The sequence below is a fragment of the Protomyctophum bolini genome (assembly GCF_963924005.1).
Source record: "Protomyctophum bolini genome assembly, chromosome: 4".
Classification (NCBI taxonomy): Eukaryota; Metazoa; Chordata; class Actinopteri; order Myctophiformes; family Myctophidae; genus Protomyctophum; species Protomyctophum bolini.
In genome coordinates this window covers 6,916,669-6,940,405 of record NC_137865.1, presented here as the reverse complement: position 1 = coordinate 6,940,405, position 23,737 = coordinate 6,916,669, and the positions used below count along the sequence as shown (strand labels likewise).

At 43.2% G+C, this 23,737-nt stretch overlaps 1 protein-coding gene across 1 annotated transcript; it reads right to left on the bottom strand.

Moving 5' to 3' along the window:
* Positions 1 to 1,155: 1,155 nt before the first annotated feature.
* hyal4 (hyaluronidase 4) lies at positions 1,156 to 21,173 on the bottom strand. Its single transcript, XM_080762538.1, has 7 exons — positions 21,004 to 21,173; positions 9,316 to 9,678; positions 8,627 to 8,720; positions 7,919 to 8,083; positions 7,064 to 7,471; positions 5,778 to 5,867; positions 1,156 to 4,088 (listed from the first exon to the last, which is right to left on the bottom strand). The coding sequence occupies exons 2-7, from the start codon at positions 9,606 to 9,608 to the stop codon at positions 3,564 to 3,566; spliced, it is 1,575 nt and encodes a 524-aa protein (XP_080618664.1). The 5' UTR covers positions 9,609 to 9,678; positions 21,004 to 21,173; the 3' UTR covers positions 1,156 to 3,563.
* Positions 21,174 to 23,737: the final 2,564 nt, after the last annotated feature.

The following is a 23,737-nucleotide window of genomic DNA, read 5'->3' as shown; positions in this document are numbered from 1 at the left end:
AGTATGGGCCTTTGAGCATGGCAAGAACTTCCCTTGAGGTTGACTGACTGAACTGACTCCGCAAGCTGCGTTTGATTTATGCATCAGTGTCGCACAGCAAAGAGCAGATCTACAAGCTCTCAGTGTGTGTGTGTGTGTGTGTGTGTGTGTGTGTGTGTGTGTGTGTGTGTGTGTGTGTGCGCGCGTGCGTGCCACTCTGGAATTCAACAAAAATAGTTTACAAAACAACAATGTGTCTTTATTTGCAGTCCTTCTACATTCAGACATCATATTTCTGTTGTTGCATAGTCCTTATTGCATAACATTTGCCTTTACAATCTCAATATGAAAAAATATAAGTGCACTGTGCTGTATTATACACATAAAATAAATCATACAGCACAGTACTGTTGATACTGTGGCTGAGATGAAAACAGTACTGAAACTCTGCATGGTGCTGCCCTGGACTAATGCTGACTGGATTAGGGCAACACACTCTCACTCCCCAAACGGCCTATAATCACTTATTTTGGGACAAAATGTGAAACAACATTTGACGGGACGGGACGGACGCAAAAAAACGAAACGGTTAAAACGATGGAGGCGCACCATCTAAAGCGGACTGGAGCCACGTGAGGCACCAGCGAGCAATTGCCGAAGTCCACGACTGCGACTCAGTGCAGTTCGAAATATGTCCCAATAGAGACAGAATCCTAACGCTTATCCCCCTAGTCAACATGGCAACCCGCGGGGTCACATGTTGACGTTTGGTCAACTTTGTCCCAAGGGTCCCATCACCCGTTTGCCATCTTGGGAGTGATTAGGTTTATCAAGGCAGCACTGAGATTACTATTCTGAGGTACACAGTTGGTGTAATGCACTACAAGTACAGTATACGATGTGATACGGCTGGGCAATTTACCCAAAATACTATAATACATTTTTTCCTCCTTGCAGCAGTGGTTCTCAAAGTGGGGGTCTGGAGAACACCAGGTGTACTAACGGGTCCCCTCAGCTGCCAAATTAGTTAATATAGCATCACAATCGTTTTAAACACTTTAACCATATGTTTTATACTTTGGCTATTCAAAAATGGCAGATATACAAGCTCATATGGTCTGCTGTTTTTGGAAAATCGTGAAAATGTTTGCACGTCTTTGAATGTTTAAAAAAAAAAACTAAAATCTTTGCTTCTGTGGTCCCTGGCACAAAACCTTTTCAGGTGGGGTCCGCAGCCAAATACTGTAGCCTGCATATCATTCTGGGGGTTCTTGACATGAAAACATTTGAGAACCACTGCCTTACATGTACTGTATATCAATGAATCGTCACCAAACAATTGATAGGTTTCTGATCGCATTCTAATAGGTTTTTTAGTCTGTATTATACTCTGTTGCACAATGGTGTCGTACACGAAATAGCATGCAAAAATAGCTGATCTACAATTACATCTTCTATTTTCACTATTGTCTTTTCATTCATCGTAATCTAGGCAAAAGTTTTAAACAATTGTGATACATGACCCAGCTGGATCCAAACTTAAATGCTCTCCGTGGAGCACGTCATTGTCTGTGTCGGGTGGAAAACCTCTTAAAAACTGTTACTTTTCAGGATTCAAATTAAACCACAAATGTAGCAGATCTGTATGCCGGATGTGCTGCTTTTGATGCTTTTATGTGACGCCGTATGACCAAGTATGTTGCTAATTACGAATCGCGATATCTGGTAATGTACCTTTTTGAATTTGATGGTTATAGCTCAAGTTGTCACGGTAGTTTTCTCCTGTCCAATGACAGCAACACAGCGGGCTATAGGTGCAGTTCCCAGACAAACCATGAGATTCCACAGCATGAGCCAACATCATTCTTTAGACAGTTACTTGCAGCAGAAAAGGAAAACAAAAAAAAACATTTTACAGTTGCATAATTTGCTCTTTGGCTGATACATACTTTGGCCTTACAAAAGATTTAAGTTCATAGGTAGTATTGTCGAAGTGCCATATTTACATGGTCTCCGATTCTGTATTCTGTGTCTCTATGCAGAGAGAAATAGAAATAATATAATTATAGTACTGAATAGAGTATAATTACAATATACAGTACGAGATATGGTAGATGATGATCTATAATGATCATCTACTATATCTACTGCTGTATATATTATATAATACACCGTTCTAGATACAGTACATCGGATATACAGTACTAGATGGTAGATATTATCTCATCTCTGTTGGGGCGGAAACCTCATCATGTCTCAAACGTGTCGCTTATCTGCTACCTTTGATGCGTTTGTGTGACGCCGACGCCGTAGCCCAAGTTGGGTATTAATTATTTTAGGTGTATTGAACAATGTGACATGAGTAGCCTACAGTCACGATAAAGACAGGCTTGTCTGTTGTAGAAGGCAAATGTTTACTACACTACAATGTACATGCCCTGCATGCTGTAGTATTAGAAGTTAGAACGTGACATGTAATAGTATTATGCTATGCTGATTCTAATTAGTCAATCCATGTTAGTGTACGTACCAACCTGTACAAACGATAGCCTATGAACTTCATGTAAAATGCCATATAAAACCGAGGCTTATTGTTAAGAAGAATTAATACATCATTGCAATTGTACAGTATGTGACTGTATGGAAAATATAACCCGAAAGGGTTGTTGTTTTTGTTGTGTTTTATCAGAATAACGAGGCTTTATCGGGCTCGAACAGACACTGTGCTACCGTAGTCATATTTCATAGTTAAGATCTACAGTCTCTATGTTTACTGAATGTGTCATTGTCTGTCTGGTTACTATAAATAAAGCACATTAGGAGGGTAGATGAAGATTTCATGATACATTTTAACGATATGATCAATTTGTGTCTTTGGGAGGTACTGTCAGATTCTAGTTCTTACTTGTTTTTTAGGGAGGATTTGCCTTCAGGGATAATCCTGAATACTAACAAAGATATCTTTGTCATTCTTTCTTCTTGTTGTTATAACCTGCACTAAACCGGCCTGCCAATAGGCTAACTTAGATCCTTTTGATGTGGAACATGAACCAATTACATTTTATATTACGTGCAGCAGTACATTTATACAGTACATGTTTTTTTTTTAATATAGGGATGTGGATAATCAGGGTTCAATTTGTTTACGAGACAAAAAGGGAGGGGTAATTTTCTTAAACACTTAAGCCCTATATAGTTTGTCATAATGTTCCCAACTTATAGGGATGCCAGGGTTAATGTGGTTAACGTAAATGTTTAATAGAATTGTTATATTGTGATCCCATCCCAACGTATCAAACGTAGTCTAGACAGTCGTACCATACCGAAAAGGAAATGGATGTATTTAATTCAGTCCGACCGGAAAGCAGGCATACAACACAAAAAAGGACTATAGAGACTTAGAGAGAGGGGTGGATATAAAAAAAAGAGTCATAGATTTGGACACATACACAGTATACACTCCCCAACCCTGTGGACGAACCACCAACTTACAACCTTGTGCGGTTTTTGTTTTACCCCCAAAAAAAGTGACAACCATGAAAAGTCCATGATTGTCGTCGTGTATAAAGTGCCGTAGGCCTGCATCAAACCACTATCCTGACGAACGACAAGTTCAGCACGAGCAGCAGCAACAGCGACGTTGCGCGCGGCGGGCTGCCGACGGCCGGCGCCGCCGCTCCCTTCCCTTCGTCGTTGTTCCATTGCTCGCCGTCCTCCAGCTGCTGCTCGTCGTCCCATTGGTCGGGCGGGCTCCACTTGTCCTTCTCCTTCTCCACCTCCTCCTCCACCACCTCCACCACCTCGTTCAGGCTGTCGCACTTGTCCCCGGCGTGGCCCTCGTAGCAGTGGCAGCGGAACCGCTGCGTCAGCAGCGTCAGCTCGTGCTGCGAGTGCCACCCCGCCACGGAGAACGCGCCGTCGCCGGAGGGCTGGATGCGGTAGCTGTCGGCGCTCAGGTGGAGGTAGTGCGGCGCCCGCGGGTTGCGGCGCACGCAGCGCCCGTTGCTCTGGCACAGGGCGTCGCTGCACACCTCGGCGGCGCGCGTCACGTTGGTGATGTACTGGCCCAGCCGCAGGTTGAGGAAGGACTTCACCTTGGTGCAGTTGAACTGTATAGTGTGTGTGTGTGGACAGAGCACAGTTTTTAGAGGTGCGACAGCTAATCGAAAGTTTTAACTATATTCGATGTAATGGCTACTTTTCTGTCAATTAGATTAGACCATGAAGCCAATGATGTAATTGACCGGGTCACGGGTCAATAAGAGACTCAGAAGGAGACTCTTTGAGTCCGCCTGGTCATTAAATTATTGGCTTAGGAATGTGAAAATACAGACCAAAAGAACAACAAAAACAAACGTGTCAGTCTGCAAGTGCCTGTAATGATGGTAGATATTATATCTCATCTCTGTTGGGCATTTCAAAACATTTAAAAATAGCACAGATAGCAGATCTACAAACTGCATTTGTGGTGTATAAAATATGGCTTAAGTGGTGATTTTTTTTCATTAGTTTGATATATTTTGATTCATTGAAAACATAATTGATGGTGAAATAATCGATAATTGCTGTCGCTGCCCTAGGCAGTTTTTGACAATTGAGAACTAAAGAGTAAAGAATAGCATTTAGAAAGATCCTTTTTTTTATGAATGGTATTCACATACTTTAGTAGACCACATGATTGCCTACAGACAAATTCCATGCAGTATGCACTGTACATTTCCAAATGTCAGGGTGAAAATGGCAATATATCACACACGATTGGTACCGCAGGATGTCAGTCAGTGGCCCTGCTCTAAACCACCTATTGTCTCGCTTCTCTATATTTACAGTGTTGGCTTGTATCGAGCCGTTCCAGAAACAAAACATTGTGTCTGTGAACGTACACAAGAAGAACACTTGAACAGTTGGCAGCCATGCACACTGTCTCTCTCTTACTGTCTCTCTGTTGTGAATGGCAGCCGTTCTGTCAACACTACAGTCATGTCAAAACACTAGTGAAGGGCAGATCATCACTGGGTCCAAGAGCAGAGAAAATATAATCGGATATCTCTTGTGTTCTGATTCTGTCCCCTTAGTCCTATTAGGGCTATTTTAGGTGAAGATATCGGGTATAGTTCCGGTTGAACTTAACCCATTCGGGCTGGGAACCCCTTTTGGTGTTTTAAGCATTGTGTTATACTTCAGATATAGAAAAATAGCAGATCTACAAGCTCGTAGAGCAGCACAGAGTGCCGCGCTACGAGCTTTTAGATCTGCTTTTTTTATCTTGAAAATGTGGCGCACATCTCTGAATATATATTCTTTCAGAGAGAACGTTTTTAACTCAAATCTTTGCTTCTGGGGGGGTCCCTGGAACAACATATTTTCAGACGGGGGTCGGCGGCCAAATACATATCATTTTTGGGGGTCCTTGACATGAAATATTGAGCACCACTGATATAAAAACATAGGTATTTCAGAAAACTGTCAGGATTTAGAAGGCATTTTTTTACATTTCGACGTCGAAAGGAAATAGAAATAGTTCACTCTGGGACTAAATTGTAAAGGCCTATTCATAGTCTGGATTTTCAGTGGTGAGGTGACCACCGCTCCAGTGGTGAGCTGACCACCGGAGCTGAAATAACGTTGAGCGGTGTTGAGTAAAAACAGAGAGAAGGGCTGGAGCGGTGGCGGTGGTTTGCTCTTCACCGCGGCTCGTGACGTCATGTTGTAGTTCGGTGGTCACCTAACCACCGAAAATCCAGACTATGTATGAGCCTTAAGATGTTTTATTATTACAGTGGTTGAGTCCGACTTACCCTGGACGAGGTGAGGTTGAGGTCTCCCCAGATCACAAAGCCAGCAGCCCCCAAAGCAGCACTCTCACCAATGGTGTGGATCAAGTCTCTCTGTAAAATATGTCATGAATATAACATATCTTTTTTTACACAAATAAGTCATGGCGATTTGCTACCGTCGTTGATAACATGCTGGATTGAGAGATGGATTTTTGGAAAGTATATGGCAGAAGAAGAGAAGTTAATTTTGTAATTGTGACAATTTTTCAGTACTGTGTGGATGTTTCTCCTTTTTGTTATTTCATCCTGACCAGCACCTGATATCAGTTCCATTGGATGCACACACACAATGTACTTACTTTCCATCTCCACACGATGGTGCTAAAGAGTAGATACTACTATAGCATATAGTGCCACTGACCAATTGCTGTCTGTTTCAGTCTCCACACTGCTGTCATTCTCAGTCTGACAGTGGAAGTTAATTGTCTCCACCAGGCCGAAGGCATGGGGAGAGAATTGCACTCCGTCCGTGCGTGTGTGTGTGTGTGTGTGCGTCTGTCCGTCCGTCCGTCTGTGTACAGCTAATATCCGGCACCGTTGACCCGGTCGATGCCGGTTGGCCGGTTATAGCGCCACCACGAGGCCGGTTTTGGTAAAACACATTTCTGTACATTTCTCGTACATATTTTATCCACACATCACGCAGATCGTTATACACTATCTCCATAGTCGTGAGATCAACACGCATCTGTCCGCTTTCCCATATTCCATCCCGATTGGCTAAGACTGCCTTCCAAACTTTGCAGGATTTTCAACAAAATGCCTCAAAACATTCACACCATTTTATCCAAACATCACAAACACTATTATCCTGGTGTAGACCTGTGCCCCGAGGGGCACTTCTTCTATAGTTTACTGTACTATATGGAAAGGAAATGTCTAAATCAGGGGTTTTAGGATGGGGGGGGTCTTCAGAGTCAGATATACTACAAGCTCACAATGTGTTGCGATCGGCTATTTTCAATAGCTTTTCTACTCATTTTGAACTTGGGATGGGACATTCTGCAATATGAATACTTTAACTTTCAGTACTTTAAGTACATTTTGATGCCGATACTTTTACTTGTAACGAAGTAGTTCTAAATTGCAGTATTGGTACTTTAACTTAAGTAAAACAATTGAGTACTTTTTCCACCACTGGACCTCCGTCAGGAGTCCTATACGCGCCTGAAACCAATCTTTTGAGGTGTGCATTGGCATAAAAAAACAATGCCAAACCGTGTTGACTCAACGTTTCGCTCCCTCACCTGTGTGAGGAAGGCCATGGCCTCGTCCCTGTAGCCCAGCCTCAGGTACACGTAGGTGGGCAGGTCGTACTCCCGGGAGGTGAGCGAGGCCGTCCTCAGCGACTCGCGGATCCGGTGCTGGGAGAAGTGGCGGTTGCTGGCGCTGTTGGAGTGGCTCTTCCGGATGGCCACCGAGGGGAAGAGCGCCGTGCTGCTGTTCCACAGCCACAGCAGGTCGTCGTTCCGCAGGCTCTCCAGCAGGGGGCAGAAGCCCGTGTAGTTGCCGTCGTGCAGGTTGTAGTTGTGGCAGTCGGGGTAGAGGTAGTAGCCCCAGAGGCCGTTGGGGCGGAGGCGCGCGCCCAGCTGAACGGTCCTCTGCATGAACAGCCGCGCGCTCTTCTCGAAGCGCCGCCGAGCCAGCTCCTCCACCTGCAGTGGAACAGCGTCGGCCGTTATGTATAGAGGCAAGCGAGGTCTATGAAAACAAGCCCAAAATAAGTGACTATATATAGGCCACATGAGGCACTTTACATGCACATCTACAAGCTCACAACACACACAACAACAAAACATAAAGTAAATTGCAACCCGCATTTCTGGGGGTCCCCAGCCAAAAACGTTGAGAACCCCTGGCTTATAACAACAAGTAAGACGCGCGGACGCGGGAAGCGAACGCAGCTCGTAAATTGCATTAACAACAATTAGAATAAATTACATAGTGTGTGTGTGTGTGTGTGTGTGTGTGTGTGTGTTACAGCTGCGCCCTCTGGTGGCGGGCGGGTGGTGTCACAGCGTGACACAGACATGTTCTGCTGCAGGGTTACATAGTAAATGGCTCATTGGTGTTCGCAATTAAGCGACCATGGCAACACTGACCTGCGGCGCAGTCACGTTGATGTAGGCCTTGGCGATCAACTCGCGGGACTTGCGGCGGTATATGTCCTTCTTGTGCCAGTTGCGGCTCCACTGGGGGCGCCAGTACTCCCAGTCGATGACGGCCAGGCCCCGGAAGTCCTCCGAGGGGATGAAATGTGTGATGTCCTGTAGTGTTTATACAATTTCATTAGTTTTTTTTGTTTTTTAAGCTTTGCTAGATTACGGTACGGTCACGCCAAACTTTTGCCATATGCAGTGGATTCTGCAAATGCTTTACAAATGGAACGGATTGTTGCCAAAAAAAGCTCTTTTCTCACTTTCGCAGAATCCGCCCATATAGGCAAATTAACGTTTGTTGTGACCACACCCTTAGTATAGAAAATGCTTAGTTTTAGGTTAGTTTTTTTTGTTTAGTGGTAGTTTATTTTTTATCACATTATGGGATATTTGGCAGAGGCGAGATTCCAAAACGTCAGAAAACGTATTGTGAAGTAAAAAAAAAAGGAAAACATAGACTATATTCACAAATTACCAACAATACTTATACCTTTCTTCATGGAATAAATAAAGGCTAAAACTAAGGAAATGTTCTCTATGATTTCAGTTAGTTTTATAACAGTTTGTTTTAGTATTAGCCTATATTTTTCTTTTTAACTTAAATTCTAGTTTTATTGTGTTGTTAGTTTTAGTGCAGTATAATAACCTTGCCTGGTAGGCCTTGAACAGGTGGAAGTCCAGGCTGCAGTTCTGGGGCAGGCCTCCGTGCACAGGCTCACCTTGCTCTGTGTAGTAGGGGTAGTACCTAGAGAGTTGGACCATCACAACATGTTAACTGTCAAAGTATTGCCCTTAAGACTTTGTAAACAACAATTTCACACGGTAGATCTGTGCAAAATAACTTGTACTGTACAAATAATGGCTGACAGTGACCGGTAACGATAATCAAAACAAATTGATAATTTGAAAAAAGTTTTCCCCAACACACTCTCACTCCACACTCCAACGGCCCATCGTGAGTTCTTGGGACAAATATGACCAAACGTGTGATGCTGTTCCGGGACCACTTTCGCACTCCAATAAAACAGTTAAAATTACGTATAGGCACGCTGTCTAAATCGGACTTGAGCCGACTCAGCGTTGTTTGAGTTATGTCCCAATGTAATAGGGACAGAATTGTAACTCATATCAATCATGTGCCGTCGCAGGTACCCGCTTCGAGTCAAACGTTTGACGTTTGGTTAAATCCGTCTGCTGTTTGCCGTCTTGAGAGTGAAAATGAGTTGATCTACAAGCTTCACTGGTGAGCGTCGACTAGATAGATCTGCAATTTGTCAACTGATACATTTATTTGTTATGTCAAAATACATTATATCGGGTGATTATGTTAAGTATAGTACCCCAGTCGGTTGGCGTAGAAGATGGTGACGTTCTGCCCCGTGCGGACGGCCCGCGGGCTGCCGTGGATGTGGAACAGGTGGTCCAGGTTGGCCGTGACGTTGTACTTGAGCGTGCACATGTCCAGCGGGGCGTTCCAGGCGGCCACGAAGGGCCGGCGGCCCACCAGGGGCAGCTTGGCGGGCTTCTGTCCGAAGGCGGCGTGGACGAGGAGCAGGAGCCAGGAGCAGGTGAGGGCGCAGGCCACTGGCACCGCATGGTGGGGGGAGGCACTGCCCACTGGCACTGTGGGCATTCTGGGGGGGGGGGAGGGGCACTCGGGGGGGGATCTGGGTCAGGGAGAGGTTCTTCTGTCAGTCGTCATCCTGGACGGAAAGACGGGGATGAATGAAAGGAATCGTTAAAGGAGAACATCGTTCACACTTTGCCCGTTAAAACCGGGAATGCATCGGCTTCGTGCTGTGTTTCCAGCTTGCACATCTGTTATTTTTTATTCTTTTGTTGATACTTTTGTTTGACACTGTAGTATGATCAAAAAAACATATTTAGGAGACACTTGTAGAATTAACCTCAGGTCTTGATGCAGCTCTCCTTCTATCCCATATTTAGACCCAGTTTCCTCTAAGTGCTGAAATGCTAATAGAGCTAATAGACTCTATTAGCTCAATTGTAGCCTGCCTGCTTGCTCCTATTAATTCTACCATTATTGTGTCCCAATTTACCTGATTCCATCCTTAAAAAAACATATCTTCTGCTACAGACTGTTACTCGGTCATTCCCAAGATGATATTTGCAGATGTTTTACAATGGGAAAGAAAAACTCCATCAATAATGCAACAGAGCAACAGCATCCTTATTTTGGACAAAGATTTTCAAAAATGTGATGCATTGTGAGCTTCTAAATAGATAGGCTATTTTTGCACAATGCTCGTGCAACAAACTCTAAGGACAGGGCTCAGATATATATAAATAGGTCCGAGGACTTGGCCCTCTTCCCACAGTACACTTGGGTCAAAGGGTCACAGACACAGAGTGACAGTTGACACCCATGGGACCAGGAAGCTGTCCTCTGGACAGCTGGTATACATGGGAAGCTGGCCATGTCAGTCCCTGCTTCACAACTAGCCACACCGTGACCAACACGTTTGCCACCACACGCCCATAATCACAGCCTCTTATGCCAAAACGTCTCTGCACGAAATACCAGCGATGGACGTCTGTACAGTGTCTGTGGACTGCAGGCTTCATATTTTCTGTCTACAAAATGCCACTCTATAACTAACCCAAATTCTGCTTTTGGATGATTTTTTAATTGTAATATTCTTTGTAAGTAGTTTAAATCCGAGCTGCAAATTAGCTGGACCTTGGCGCTAATTGCCCTCTGTGTCTGGTACTTCATGTTCCATATTGTTACTGTCGGACAGAAATATAGCGAACTAATTTTGCTATATATATTTTTATTTGAATCCTGGAAAGTAACAGTTTTCCACCCGTCAGAGACCATATATCGGTCTTGAACGCAAATATTGTACTTTTACTCCACTACGAGTATTTGAAAACGTATTTAGGCGCATTGAGATTTATACATTTATACATTTGAAAACTTGTGAAATGGGATATTGTGCATATTGAGTATACTTTTGCTACTTCAAGTACATTTCCATGCCAATACTTTTGTACTTTTACTCAAGTACATTTTTAATTCCGGACTTCTACTTGTAATGGGGTATTTCTACATTGCAGTATTGATATTTTTACTAGTATAAAATATGAGTACTTTTTCCACCACTGGTCTTCAATGAATAGTACATTATTCACCATAAATCACCAGTATTCTAGCTTTGATTCATTATTCTAGTTTGTTTCAAAGCCATCATTTTCTCTCCACATTAGATGCATGTGATGTGGTATGGATCAAAAAACCTTTTCTCCAGTGTTTAACTGACGGTATCAGTTTTCCAAAGTCTTAACCACTGCTGTAACTGCGTGCATGCTGTAAATGTTTGCATTTTAATGGATTTCCCTTTTCAACTGATGAGGGAAAACCACTCCTGAGTCCTGAAACCTTGGCAGAATGAGTCCGTACAGTCTCTTTCCTTTGGGGAGAGATGGGGGGGGTTATAGGTGTGTGTGCGCGTGTATGCGTGCGTGTGTGTGTGTGTGTGTGTGTGTGTGTGTGTGTGTTGGAGGGGAGGGGGACGCATAGCATGGCATTAGACCGACCGGCTCTTGAGGGAACACCGCACTCATGGAACTAATCACCAGTAACCATGGTGATAATAACAGTACATGTGCACTTTATTAGCCCCTTAATTATGAGGTTGAGAGATTGTATGTGTTCCTATATTTGACGTCTTGTAAAGACGGCAAACGGTCGAAAAAAGAGTTGCCGAAAGAAATCAAATGAATCTGTTACAAAGGCATCCCTCGATAGCTGTGTGTGTGTGTGATTGGGTGGAAAACGGGCCTCTGCTGCGATCTGAAAGTCTCTTTTCTTTTCCAGTATTTTTGAGGTTTTTCTGGCATCATGATCCATAGAGAGCCAAGAAGGGGGAATGTTGAAGCCACATCCTGTAACAATCAAAGACATGCATGCATGGCTCTGTTAACTGTATACCGGACTGGACTATACAGTCTCATTCAACTGACATGATGACTGATACTGCTGTTATGTTCGGCTGAATGTCCTCTCTGTCGGGTGGATAAAGGTGGGCCGTTGTTCTCTTGAATGAAGAGGCTATCTCCACACCATTTCATGTGTCTGGGGTCATTCCCCACACACATGAAATATGTCGGGTGGAGCGATAGTCTCGATACGATGGAGAACTCGGACGTCCAAAACTGTTACCTATCAGGATTCAAACTCGAGACGTGTCGTGTTGTGCATTGAATACTTTTGATGCTTTTTATGTGACGCTGTAGTTGTAGTATGATCAAGCAGGGTGTAAAGCTCTACAAGCTTGCAATGTGTCACGAAATCTGCTGATTTCAATTCATATATAGCCTACGTGGGTCAAAGTAGTTGACTTGATTTTGATGCTTTAAATTAGCTAATTTTGCCCTGAAACCCCCTCAAGTACCCCTGAGAACCACTGTGTACAGTACAGTCAAAAACATGTACTGTATGACTGTATACACAGCACTGGCTGGACCACAGTCACTGCATGATAACTTCTGTTGTAAACTAGAATGAAGATATGACGTATGGTGTCATTGTCAGTGCTTACTTTCAATTGGTTTATTTAATAGCTTTATTTTTGCCAGTATTGGGATTACACCAGTACCAATTTAGGTAATGTGTAGTAAGTTGTTTTTTTGTTAAACAAAGTGTTAAATTGCTCTAGTCATCACCTCTTTTTTCAGTAACCGTGGTCTCCCTTTCTCTCCAGCTCTTTGGTAAACAGAAAATTCAATTTTCAGACCAGGATACCAATTTAATCCAATCAGGAGACATAACTCATACAGGATCTATAGGTCAGGATATACAAGTGACATTGGAAGTAATGACACAAAGAATTGAGCAGATAACATTGGAACTGGAACACTATATCATTTTAAGCTGATAAATGGCTAGGCCTACTCTCTCCCGATTGGCTGAAATTGGCAACCCACCTGAAAAAAAATCAGTTTATTTAATAAAGAGCCGGAGAGACAGGGATACTCCTGTTATCGAGAAAAATATTCTGATAGCAAGTATTATCAAAATAATGGAGCTTCATCCTTTTAACAAGTTCCTTTAAATTTAACCAAAAAAGATCACTTTTATAGCACTTTCGTGGCCTATAGGAATAAGGTGAATAGATGCTAGATATACTTTGCAGTGTTTTGGTTACTTGCTTACTTGTATGTCATTTAGATGGACAACTATGCTGTTTGCTTAGGAATGTCGTTTAGATAGCATCTTTTTTAGACAGATGCAAGGTTCGATGGTTTCCTGGCATCCTACATGCTCTGAGGAACTTATTTGTTTTCTTTACACTCTAGTTATCTGACCATTTAGCCTGTCGTCTGTTGATTGTAGTTCATGCTACTCTCGTACTTTCAAGCAATTAAGGATTACTAAGAGCTTCTGCCAAAATTGGTTGCAGGGAGTCGCGACCAATCAATTGCTGTGGTTTAAATTGGGGTCAGGATGGAGAGGGTTCGCTGCTCGGACGTGGGTTTGAAATGTGTCTGCTTTGCACCACCGGGGGAATTATGGATCAATCAAGACTTCCTGGACATTGTGTTAAATGTATCCTATTTCATTTGATTTGGTTGCTAAAGTGCCTTTTAGTAGCAATGATGAGTGTAAACATTTCCAGTGGAAATTCTACCCGAATAGATCTTTCCATTAACCACTTTAACATTTTAACATTAACAGCCCCTTTTTTGAAAATGTCTGCCCATGACATGTGATGCAACATGCGTCCAATCCTGTCGTGTGGAAAACATCATACTGTACATACAAATATTGATTCAAATGCAAATAGGCCTATAGCAGATCTACAGGCTCAAAACACGTTAGAGCTCTGCTACCTGATGTGACGCTGTAGTACGATCAAGTAACAAAAAGTTAACATATGGACCTAAGATGTCTCTGCCTGGCAGCAATGATATGCATGCATTATGCAATTTCCCACCAAGGACCACGTTTATACCCCTCTCCTTACTTATTGATCCTCCTAATTGATTGCTCTGCCTGGACCAATCAAATGCCATCATTATTGCTAAAAGTTTGTGGCAGTATTAATGCCATGTTCTACATTGAGCTTTCCATGGCATGCTGATTCCTATAAAGCGTCGCAGTCCGTTTCGAAAAGTATTTATTTAAAGACGTTTACGCCACGGACAAAGCCAACTCTTGTCGTGACAAATTATGACAATAAACACAATGTTTTGGGCCGAACAAATTATTAGAAAGAAGAAAGAAATGGCAGGTTACAACACTTTTTTTTTTTCTTTTTCTTCTTTGTAATTATTTGTTTGGTCCAAAATATTGTGTGTGTGTTGTCATGATTTGTCACGACTCGCGTTGGCTTCGTACGACGCTTGAAAGGTCTTTAAATAAATACTTTTTGAATAATGTCTATGGGGGGAAAATGCATTGGGAACTATTTCCTGGGCCCTGGCGTCGTCATGAAACGCTCTATAACTCTGGCAGGATTGGAGACGGGCTCCAATCCAACGCATGGACACAGAGAATGACAGTTCAATCTGTCGGCCATGTTTGTTGCCATGTTCTTCCCATTTATGTTTTCAACAGGGAATAGAAGTCGTAACCCAGGCCATGGTGTCAGTCAGTGCCATGTTCAGCACATTAAGTTATACAGCTTGGAAAGGGACAATTGTGGCTGAGCTAAAGGGATAAATATGATCTGGGAACGGGCTGCCAAGCAGACGTTGGAATGCCAAGAACTGGGGGAGACATCCTGACTGTATGTACCAATGGGATCTAGGCCTAACTAAAGCGACATCTATTTGTATACAGTAAGTCATTGTTGCTGGTGATACCAGCTTATATACACTTAACCTTTATATTGTTACTGTCAGGCAGAAACCTCGTGTCTCCGTTATCTAAACTGTGTTTTTTGTTTGTTTTGTTCTTCATAGAATAATGCCCTACTTGATCATACTACAGTGTTGCACAAAAGTAGAAAAAGTAGCAGATATAAGATCTAAACGTGTCGTGAAGCGACATATTTTGAGCTTGTAGATCTGCTATTTCTTTCATTTGAATCATGAAAAGTATCAGTTTTGGCAGAGACGATATACTTTGTAACTAAAATAGCCGGTCTACAAACTCACAAAGCATGAGCTTATTTTCTTTCTTGAGCATTAATTTTGTTTAGAAGTGAAGTACCAGCTTAGAAGGGGGTTAACCTTTATATTAACCTTTCAAACAAACCGACAAGATTGGGCCTTCATGTGTTTTCCACAGTTGAAGCATGGGGGCAATATTTATTAAAGAATGGATTACGCAGATGTTAATCAAACTCAACTGCTACAAACAACAGTCACAGAATGCGGTCAAAAATAGACATTGCATGATTCATGGCCTCACATGAGTTTTGAAAAACAACTCAGGGGGGAAAGAACCATGATATTAAAGTCTACACAACTCCACAAACTGTGGGGTCAAAACGTCATAACTCTTCTTTTGCCAGGATATGATTGGCTCCAAACTAAGTTGGTTTGCCACCCAGACACAAGGGCACAATGTGGAAGATAAATAGTGAGCCAGAGTTGGTTTGTGTTGGATTGTTCCCCCGCTGGATGGTTAAACCAGCTGGATGACCTCACATGAATGATGAGGAAGACCATACTTTTGGGGATTTGTTGCCCTGGTTTTTGCCACATCCATTTTTTTTTTTTCTTTCCAGAGACAGAGAAAACGAAATACTAAGATGGAAGAAAAGGGTGTCGGATTGCAGTACACGCTAAATTAAACAAATTAAAACTGATAACTTTCCCATACTCGAAACGAGAGTTCAATGGGACTTTTAATAGGTAATTATTCATAGTGGGTTTTGAAGCAGTGCAGGGATTCACATGTCTTAATGGCTGTCGGTAGGGCGTTCCACATTTTGGTGGCATATGAAGCGAAATTAAATTTGTCTCTTGTTTGTGCCGAATCTGGGTTGCACATGGTTTGTTGAACTACCTCTGGTGTTGTGGGTGTGGACTTTATTGACATTAAGAAAGTATTTTAGACGGGTATACATGGGTATCTTGGTGGTGTAGCGAATCTTGTGGACCAGACCCATTGCAAGATGCTGTACTTTGTCGTCAACCCTACATCATTCCAGCCTGACAAAATGGTCAGGGGTGAGGTGAGTTCGGGGGGGGGTGAGGCCAAGTAGGAGCCTTACCAGTTTGTTTTGGGAGGTCTGGAGCCTTGTTTTAAGGGCCTTTGAGGTGCTGTGGTACTAAGAGGTGCATGCATAGTCAAATAAACCTTGTATGAGCTCCATTTAGGAATTGAATATTGTTCTTTGGTTGACTTTTTTTTTATTACGTTGGTGGTCATTTTTATCACCGGAAAGATTTGCCTCCAGGATGGAACCTAGGTATAGGCAATTTCATCTTTTCGTGTGGTAATATTGTCACCCACTCTAACCAAGAATCCGTCTGCCTTGCTGAGATTACTATTTGATCCAAATAGAATGGATTCAGTTTTTACCAAGTGTAAAGATAAGTTTATCAGCGAGCTGAGTGCAGATTCTATACCAAGGGCCTCTGAGGCTATAGCAAAGTCAGTGTGTCTCTCAAATCACTTCTGGAAACAGTGTACTGTTCATTTTATTGCCTCTCATTTATCCATGCTGCTCATCTATCTTTTATAGCTTTTTTTATGACTTCCATTTGTTTATTTTATCTTCAGATTTCTTTGTCATGCCCAGTTGTTTTTGTAAAGCACTTTGTAACCTTGCTTCGAAAAGTGTTGTGTAAATGACGTTTATTGTTATTAATGTTTTTCTATTCTGCTGAGTTATATACAGGATTATAATAGGAATGTATGTTGAATATGTTAGTAAACAAAACACAGACACAGGGAGGAGGACAATGATTATTACAGTAGCGTCTTGGCGCCGTGCCAACACCTTTACCCTCCGGTGAACTGGCTTCCCTCTCGGGAAGCAACCAGTGTTGCCATGTCTGCTTATTCTAAGTGACTTTGGGCTTGTTTTTTTCTGTAAAGTTGCATGTAAAATATTGGTCGTTGCGGGGACTGCACATAATTCCGACATGCGTCCCGCATGTCGGACATGCGCTGCTCCCGAGTCCCGTGCTTGTGGTTATGGTTAGGTTAGGGTTTGAGGTAATTTCTTTCTTGTTTCAAAAGTGTAGTTAGTGCTCATTTGGGCTTGCTTCCTGATGTTTAAACCAGTGGTTCTCAAACATTTTCATGTCGGGGAAACCCCCCAAATTAATATGTATCCCCCAATCAAAATATATTGCGCCCCCAGGGACACCGTACCATATTTGTGTTTTTCCCTTTTTTCCCCCCAATATTTTGTTTCTGAGTGGTGCACACCGCTCCTTTAAACAGCTATGTGTCCCAATGTCCGTTTAGAGTACGACCTATTGACCCTGCTGTTTAAGTATGACCTATTCACACTGAGCAGTGAGCTACACACACACACACACACACACACACACACACACACTCACACACACACTATATAACAAGTTAACAACAAAAGTATAGTTGCACCGCTTCTACGCTTGTAGATCGGCTATTTACAAATATCCAATGCATAGGTAGGTTGTAGGTTTCAAATGTTGATGTGACCTATAGTCACAGTTGCTTTCATAAACCCAGTTGGCTTATTTCCCTCGCAAACTCTGGCAACACTGGGAGCGCCTCCAACATTGTAAACACAATCTGTCACTCTGGCCCACAGTGTGTTTGGTCTGGCCTCATCCTCTCCTATCCTCTGATCTCACTGCAATCCTGACCTGGAATCCTCCTGTCACATACTGTACTTACACTTACAACCTGTGGTTGGAAGTAACTATAGGTACATTTACTCGAATGCTGTAGGCTACTTGAGTGCAATTTTGAGCAAATTTTCACTTCACTTGAGTAGGTCCATTTACCAACTTTATACTTCTCTTCATCTCGGAGGCAAATATTGTACTTTTTACTCCACTTTTGTATTATTATTTAGTTATTAGTTACTTTCTAGATTTAGGTTAAATAAAATGCATTAACCAATTAAATTTACTAGACCGGTGCCCGGCTGTAGAGCACAGAGTCGTTAACGATGGAAGTTGAAGATCCATGCCCCACCCGGCTATGCAATACCTGTGTCAGAGTAGCCGTTCCACCCATCATGTCTGTGTCCCTTTTATGCCCATATATGGAGATTTATGTATCTGTCTCTTTGTGTCCCTTTATGGAGTTCTGTGTCAGGCATGCCCAAATATGGAGTGTTGTGATGTCAGAACAGGCCAGCTCCATATATGGAGCATGGGCAGGAGCCCTGTCCAGAGGCCGGGCAGAGGCCTTTTGTGGTGGTTCTGGACAACCGTGGGTCCGACCGACTCGACACCGGGCACTGCACTCCCTGTGGGGGTGTGGAACGCGTGTGTCGAATTTGAAGTCGGTGGGGCAAACAGTTCTCGAGTTACGTGTATTACAGCCGTACACACGTACGTACGTACGTACGTACGTACGTACGTACGTACGTACGTACGTACGTACGTATGTATGTACGTACATACATACAGACAGACTTACAGAGACATGGTGCATTAATTTATAGACAGATAGGGTATGTGATTTTCTTTGGTTGAAATAAGTGTTACAGAAAATGGGTCTAATATTGTGATAGTAATCATTGCTAGAGTGTTCATTAGGATACCAATTTTATCCAATCAGGATAGAAGAACTCAGACAGGATACAAGTGAAACAAGTGAAATTGGAAGTGAAGACACAAATAAATGAGCAGGGAAATAAAACACAATTTGAAAGAAATGAAGTACAGTAGGCTATGCATATTTTGATGGCAATACGTTTTGGACTTTTACTCGAGTTCAACTTTGACTATGCAGGCCGCCCTAATACGCCCTATACTTGCGACAGAGTATTTCTTCTTACATTGTGGAATACTTCCGCCCCCACTTGTTTACAGACCTAGATCTTTCTAAAACAAACATGTTGAATCCGTGTGGAGGTCTTGTCATACCACGCTACTGTACCGCTTGCCCCCTCCTGTTCTTGTACTCTTGCATTTGTTTTTTTTACGAGGTTAGGTTTAGGCATTTTTTTTTACTGAGGTTACGTTTTAAGAATAGGGTTCAGAATTTGCTCCGAATTTTATTGAACGGATATAGCCCCTTGAGATGCATTTTAGAGGGGGTCCAAAAGGGGGTTAGTTTTAGGGAATAGTTTTACTTATAGGTTACGTTTAGGAATGAAGGTTAGTTTTAGGCATAGTTTAACTGAGGTTACGTTTAGGCATAGTTTTCTGAGGTTATGTTTTGGAATACCTTGTATTGCGAGGTCACTGGATCTAACCTGGGGTAAGAGCACTCTTGTGTTCTGCTAAACTGTGCTATGACTCTCTGTGTGAGGACTGAGGAGGGCATGTCAAACCATGCTAGTGTGTTATATATCACTCTCTCTGTGCAGTGTGGGGGAGATGTAAGCAAAAGTGCACCAATAAACAGAAATGAGCATTTTATTGGAGGTTGTAATGCAAGTTAATTCATGCTATTAAACATACTCGTCTCACCACCAGCACTGCATTATGTGCTTCCAGTCCCAGCCCAACCTTGCATGTTCTCGGGGCCCTTTGAAAAGGACTTAAAGGACTCAAAATAAGATGTTCTGAACATCTGCGCAACAGATACTGTATATATAGACACTATACAGTAGAATATTTTACTGTTAAGTACAACAAGAACAGAAATCAGACCAGTCTGAAGTGAGTGGTGCTGTGCTGTGCTGTGCTGTGCTGTGCTGTGCTGTGCTGTGCTGTACTGTACTGTACTGTACTGTACTGTACTGTACTGTACTGTACAAGCCCTCCTCCTTGGCCTGTGCATGTCTGTGTGTTAGGCTGTGCAACAGTGACACTTGGTGGTGAACAGACGCTATAACACTATTTTCGTGCTTGGACAGACAGACCAAGGGACACGCATAGCTGTCTATAGGAGTGGTTGCACCACTCAAAAATGTTGAGGGAAAAAAAAATAAACATGTAGCGATTGCAGATATATATATATATATATATATATATATACACAGTATGCAAAAGAAACATTTAAGCTTTTCAGTGCTATACTTTTTGTTTTTGTCAATGAGCAAAACGTTTGAGAGCTTGCACAGGGCATTGTTTCGGGTCTTGAATTACAGTGTGTGTGTGTGTGTGTGTGTGTGTGTGCATTCCATGCGCGACACGCCCCCCTCCTCTCTCGCTGCGTGCCGCTGCGCCCTAAGGAGAAGGTTTGGTGCTACAACCAACCACCTCCTCCCACTGTCGGGCCTCGAGGGTTTAAAAATACATGTTATCTACAAACTCTGTGACTTCCTAGACTCTAGTATAGTCAGCCATGCCAGGATGATGTCCTGGAATGACAAGCTAGGAAAAAAAAACATAATTTTCCTGTTGTTGTTTATACTGAAAAATGTTGGCAATGGCATTAATTCACTTCTTCCAAAAGTTGTCACTGCAACATCTAACTGCAGTGGTTCTAAAACAGGGGCGCATGCCCACACTTTTTTGACTTGAGAGCCACTTTCAAAATGACCAGCGCAACAATTTGCTGAAATTTGGGATGTACCTGAGGGTTTTTTTTTAATAGCAGCGCTGGCGTTACAGTAAGACATAAGACAAACACACTTGGAATGGGAAATACTGGGGAAAATGGAATTGGTAGGGTTTTTTTTTTGACGTTTGTGCTCAACAAGCTTGAAAACAAAGTCATAAATTGTGGGTTTGAGCTGACGGGCTCCTTCTAAATGTCAATCAATCAAGACACCTTCATTCAAGTGGCAGATGGCAAAAAGTGATCTACTGTACCTGCACAGCCTTTGTGATCTACTGGTAGATCGCGATCTACCTTTCGGGCACCCCTGTTCTAAAACCTTTTATTTGCTTTCGACTCCCCTCTGCGGGACCACCTTGACAACCACTTAACTTTTATATACTACTACTGTATGTTGGAATTGAAGCAATAACTGAAGAAAGACACTCACCTGTATAGTAGACGCCACACACATTGTCCGACGCAGCAGGCAGTCCTAAGTGGGGAAGGGGCCACAGAGAGGTCGTGGTGGGGGGCATGCCCCCTCCTCACCATGATATGTCCCGCACACTACTAGCAGCATTCCCTCCTCTCCTCTCTGACTGAAACGCAAGCCCAGCCATCCACCACTTATATATACAGCCAAGTGAGAGAGAGAGAGAGAGAGAGAGAGAGTGTGTGTGTGTGTGTGTGTGTGTGTGTTTCCTGCGAGGGAGGAGGAACCGCCACCACGCCAAGGCTAACGCCACAACAGGGCGATTAGAGCACAGTCAGGGAGGGGGAGGGGGGGGGGGGGAGAGGCGAGAAGGAGGGAAACAAGGCGCGCGCGAGAGAGAGACACAGAGAGAGAGAGAGAGTGGATTATAGTTCCGCTGAAGGTGCCTGATCCTCTGTTTGAAGCAGCATGTGCTTATCCACTTCAATCAGTATTAGGCTGGGTGATGTTTAGAGACTACTTTAGAGTGTGTGTGTGTGTTTGGGGGGGGGGGTCTGCCCATGCATGGAGCACACGTGCTTACACTTTTCCAAACCCACCCCCCCTTACATTATTGTCTCCACCAGGCCGAAGGCATGAGGAGAGAGTATGTTTGGCACTCCGTCCGTGTGCGTGCGTGCGTCCGTCCGTCCTTGTGTCCGTCCGTCTGTGTACAGCTAATCTCCGGCACCGTTAACCCGGTCGACGCCAAATTTTGCACGCACACACTCCCTGGATGCCAACGATGAACCTCTACCCTAAACCTTCCAGAACGGCCTGTTATAGCGCCACCAGGAGGCCAACTTTTGAAAAACATTTTTTTGGATATTACTCCTCCAGATTCTGAACGCAGCGTGCAATTTAAGTGAAATCTTTCACAGACGTTCCTAATGTGCTGAGGAATATATCCCACCCTTTTCACATTGGCCTGGTATCAACGCCACCAACAGGTAGATTTTTGCAAAACACAATTTTGGAACAAAATGCTTTAAATCATGAAGAAATGGCACCCTTTTCACATTAGCCTATTATAGCGCCACCAGGAGACCACAACCTGACCTGCCTCTGGTGGAGACCTGTGTCCCCCGAGGGGGAACTTTATCTAGTTAGAACAGCAATTGTTGAGGGGCGGTCTGAACTTGAGCAAACGTGAGGCACCACCGAGCGAGCTAAAGTGAGCAAGTTGCCATGCCGAACGTCACAAAGATGGATTGAGCCGTCCATCACGGAGGATCTCACCTGGGCAGTGCAGACAGTGCAGGTGGTGAAGAAAGCACAAAACAGCGCAATCTATTTTTGGAGTAAGCTCAAGAGAGCTGGGTCCCTAAAGTCTTTAAAAGCATTCTACAGAGGAGCACAGACTGGCTGCTGCACATGTGCCTGGTATGGCAGGTGCACCAACCTGTATTTAAAAGTGAAATTAATGTTACATTGTTCAAGATATAGGCCTATGCCATATCACTGTAGCCCAATGTAAAAAGGAAAACAATTCTACCACTGCAGTAAGACTGAATAATAGTTTTTAATTGACATTTTTAGAAATCCCACTACTTACATGTAGTGGGATTTCTAGTTTGCCAGATAACTTCTAATTAATTTAACCAACTGCCTGCAAGCCCGCATTTTTGCACAGCTAAGGAAACCAATGCCGGGTTAATAGACTCTGTTTCTAGTTACCTCTAAAGTCCATTTTTACACTCAGAGTTAATTTAACGCTCAGTATTTTTGCCTGTGTGCCAACTGCCCGCGCCACCAAGCAAGCAGCACCCCAGCTGGTTTCTTTTAAACCTAATTAACATTTTGCGTGGCTTACTATAGTATACATACAGTATGTGAGCTTGTTTTCATCACTGCCCTGTTTCACATTGACTCAGCTGCATTGTGTTAACTCAGTCAACACCTTTCTGGAGTTGAATTAAGACTGTGCACCTCGGAGGAATGAACTCCTACGTAGGTGTTTTTTTTCCTCTGAACGACGGTTGCGCAGCAGTTGATGGCGGTTGCAGCCACCTTTCAAACTAGTTGAGGGTGCTAGTGCCATACTGCTTATGTTTCTTCGTGTCTGCATGTGTCATTGGACTCGTTGTTGCTGATTAAACGGTCTCGTCGGTCTCGCATAGCATAGCTGTCCCGTTGCTTCACGCTGGGCTCACATTCCAGTGGTTAAAAACCACACTTATTTACCATGAGAAGACAAAAACTTGCAGACGCATATGGGCTTGTGTAAATAACCCTCTTTGACATACTGTAACAATCAAATGCAGGCTACACAGAGCCGAGGGTGTCGCTTTTTTTTAGTTTGAAAGTATCACTCAGCACAATTAACATGTAGCCTGCAGGTTACAGAGTGTCAGCGTAATATATTCAGTGTATCACTGATTATCCGGAGACTAACGCTGACTTTATCGACTAAATCTACGACAAAATAAGTTTGTCGTCTACCTGTTTTTCACTGACAAAAACTAAATAAAAACCAAGCTATGATGACTAAACTAAATAATATGTATAAATGTGCCATGTCTCTCTGTACGTATGTCTGTAATCCACGTAACGCGAGAACCGTTTGCCCCACAGACTTCAAATATGACACGCATTCCACACCCCCACAGGGAGACAGTGCAGTGCCCAGTGTCAAGTCGGTCGGACCCACAGTTGTCCAGAACCGCCACTAAAGGCCTCTGCCCAGGCTCCATATATGGAGCTGGCCTGT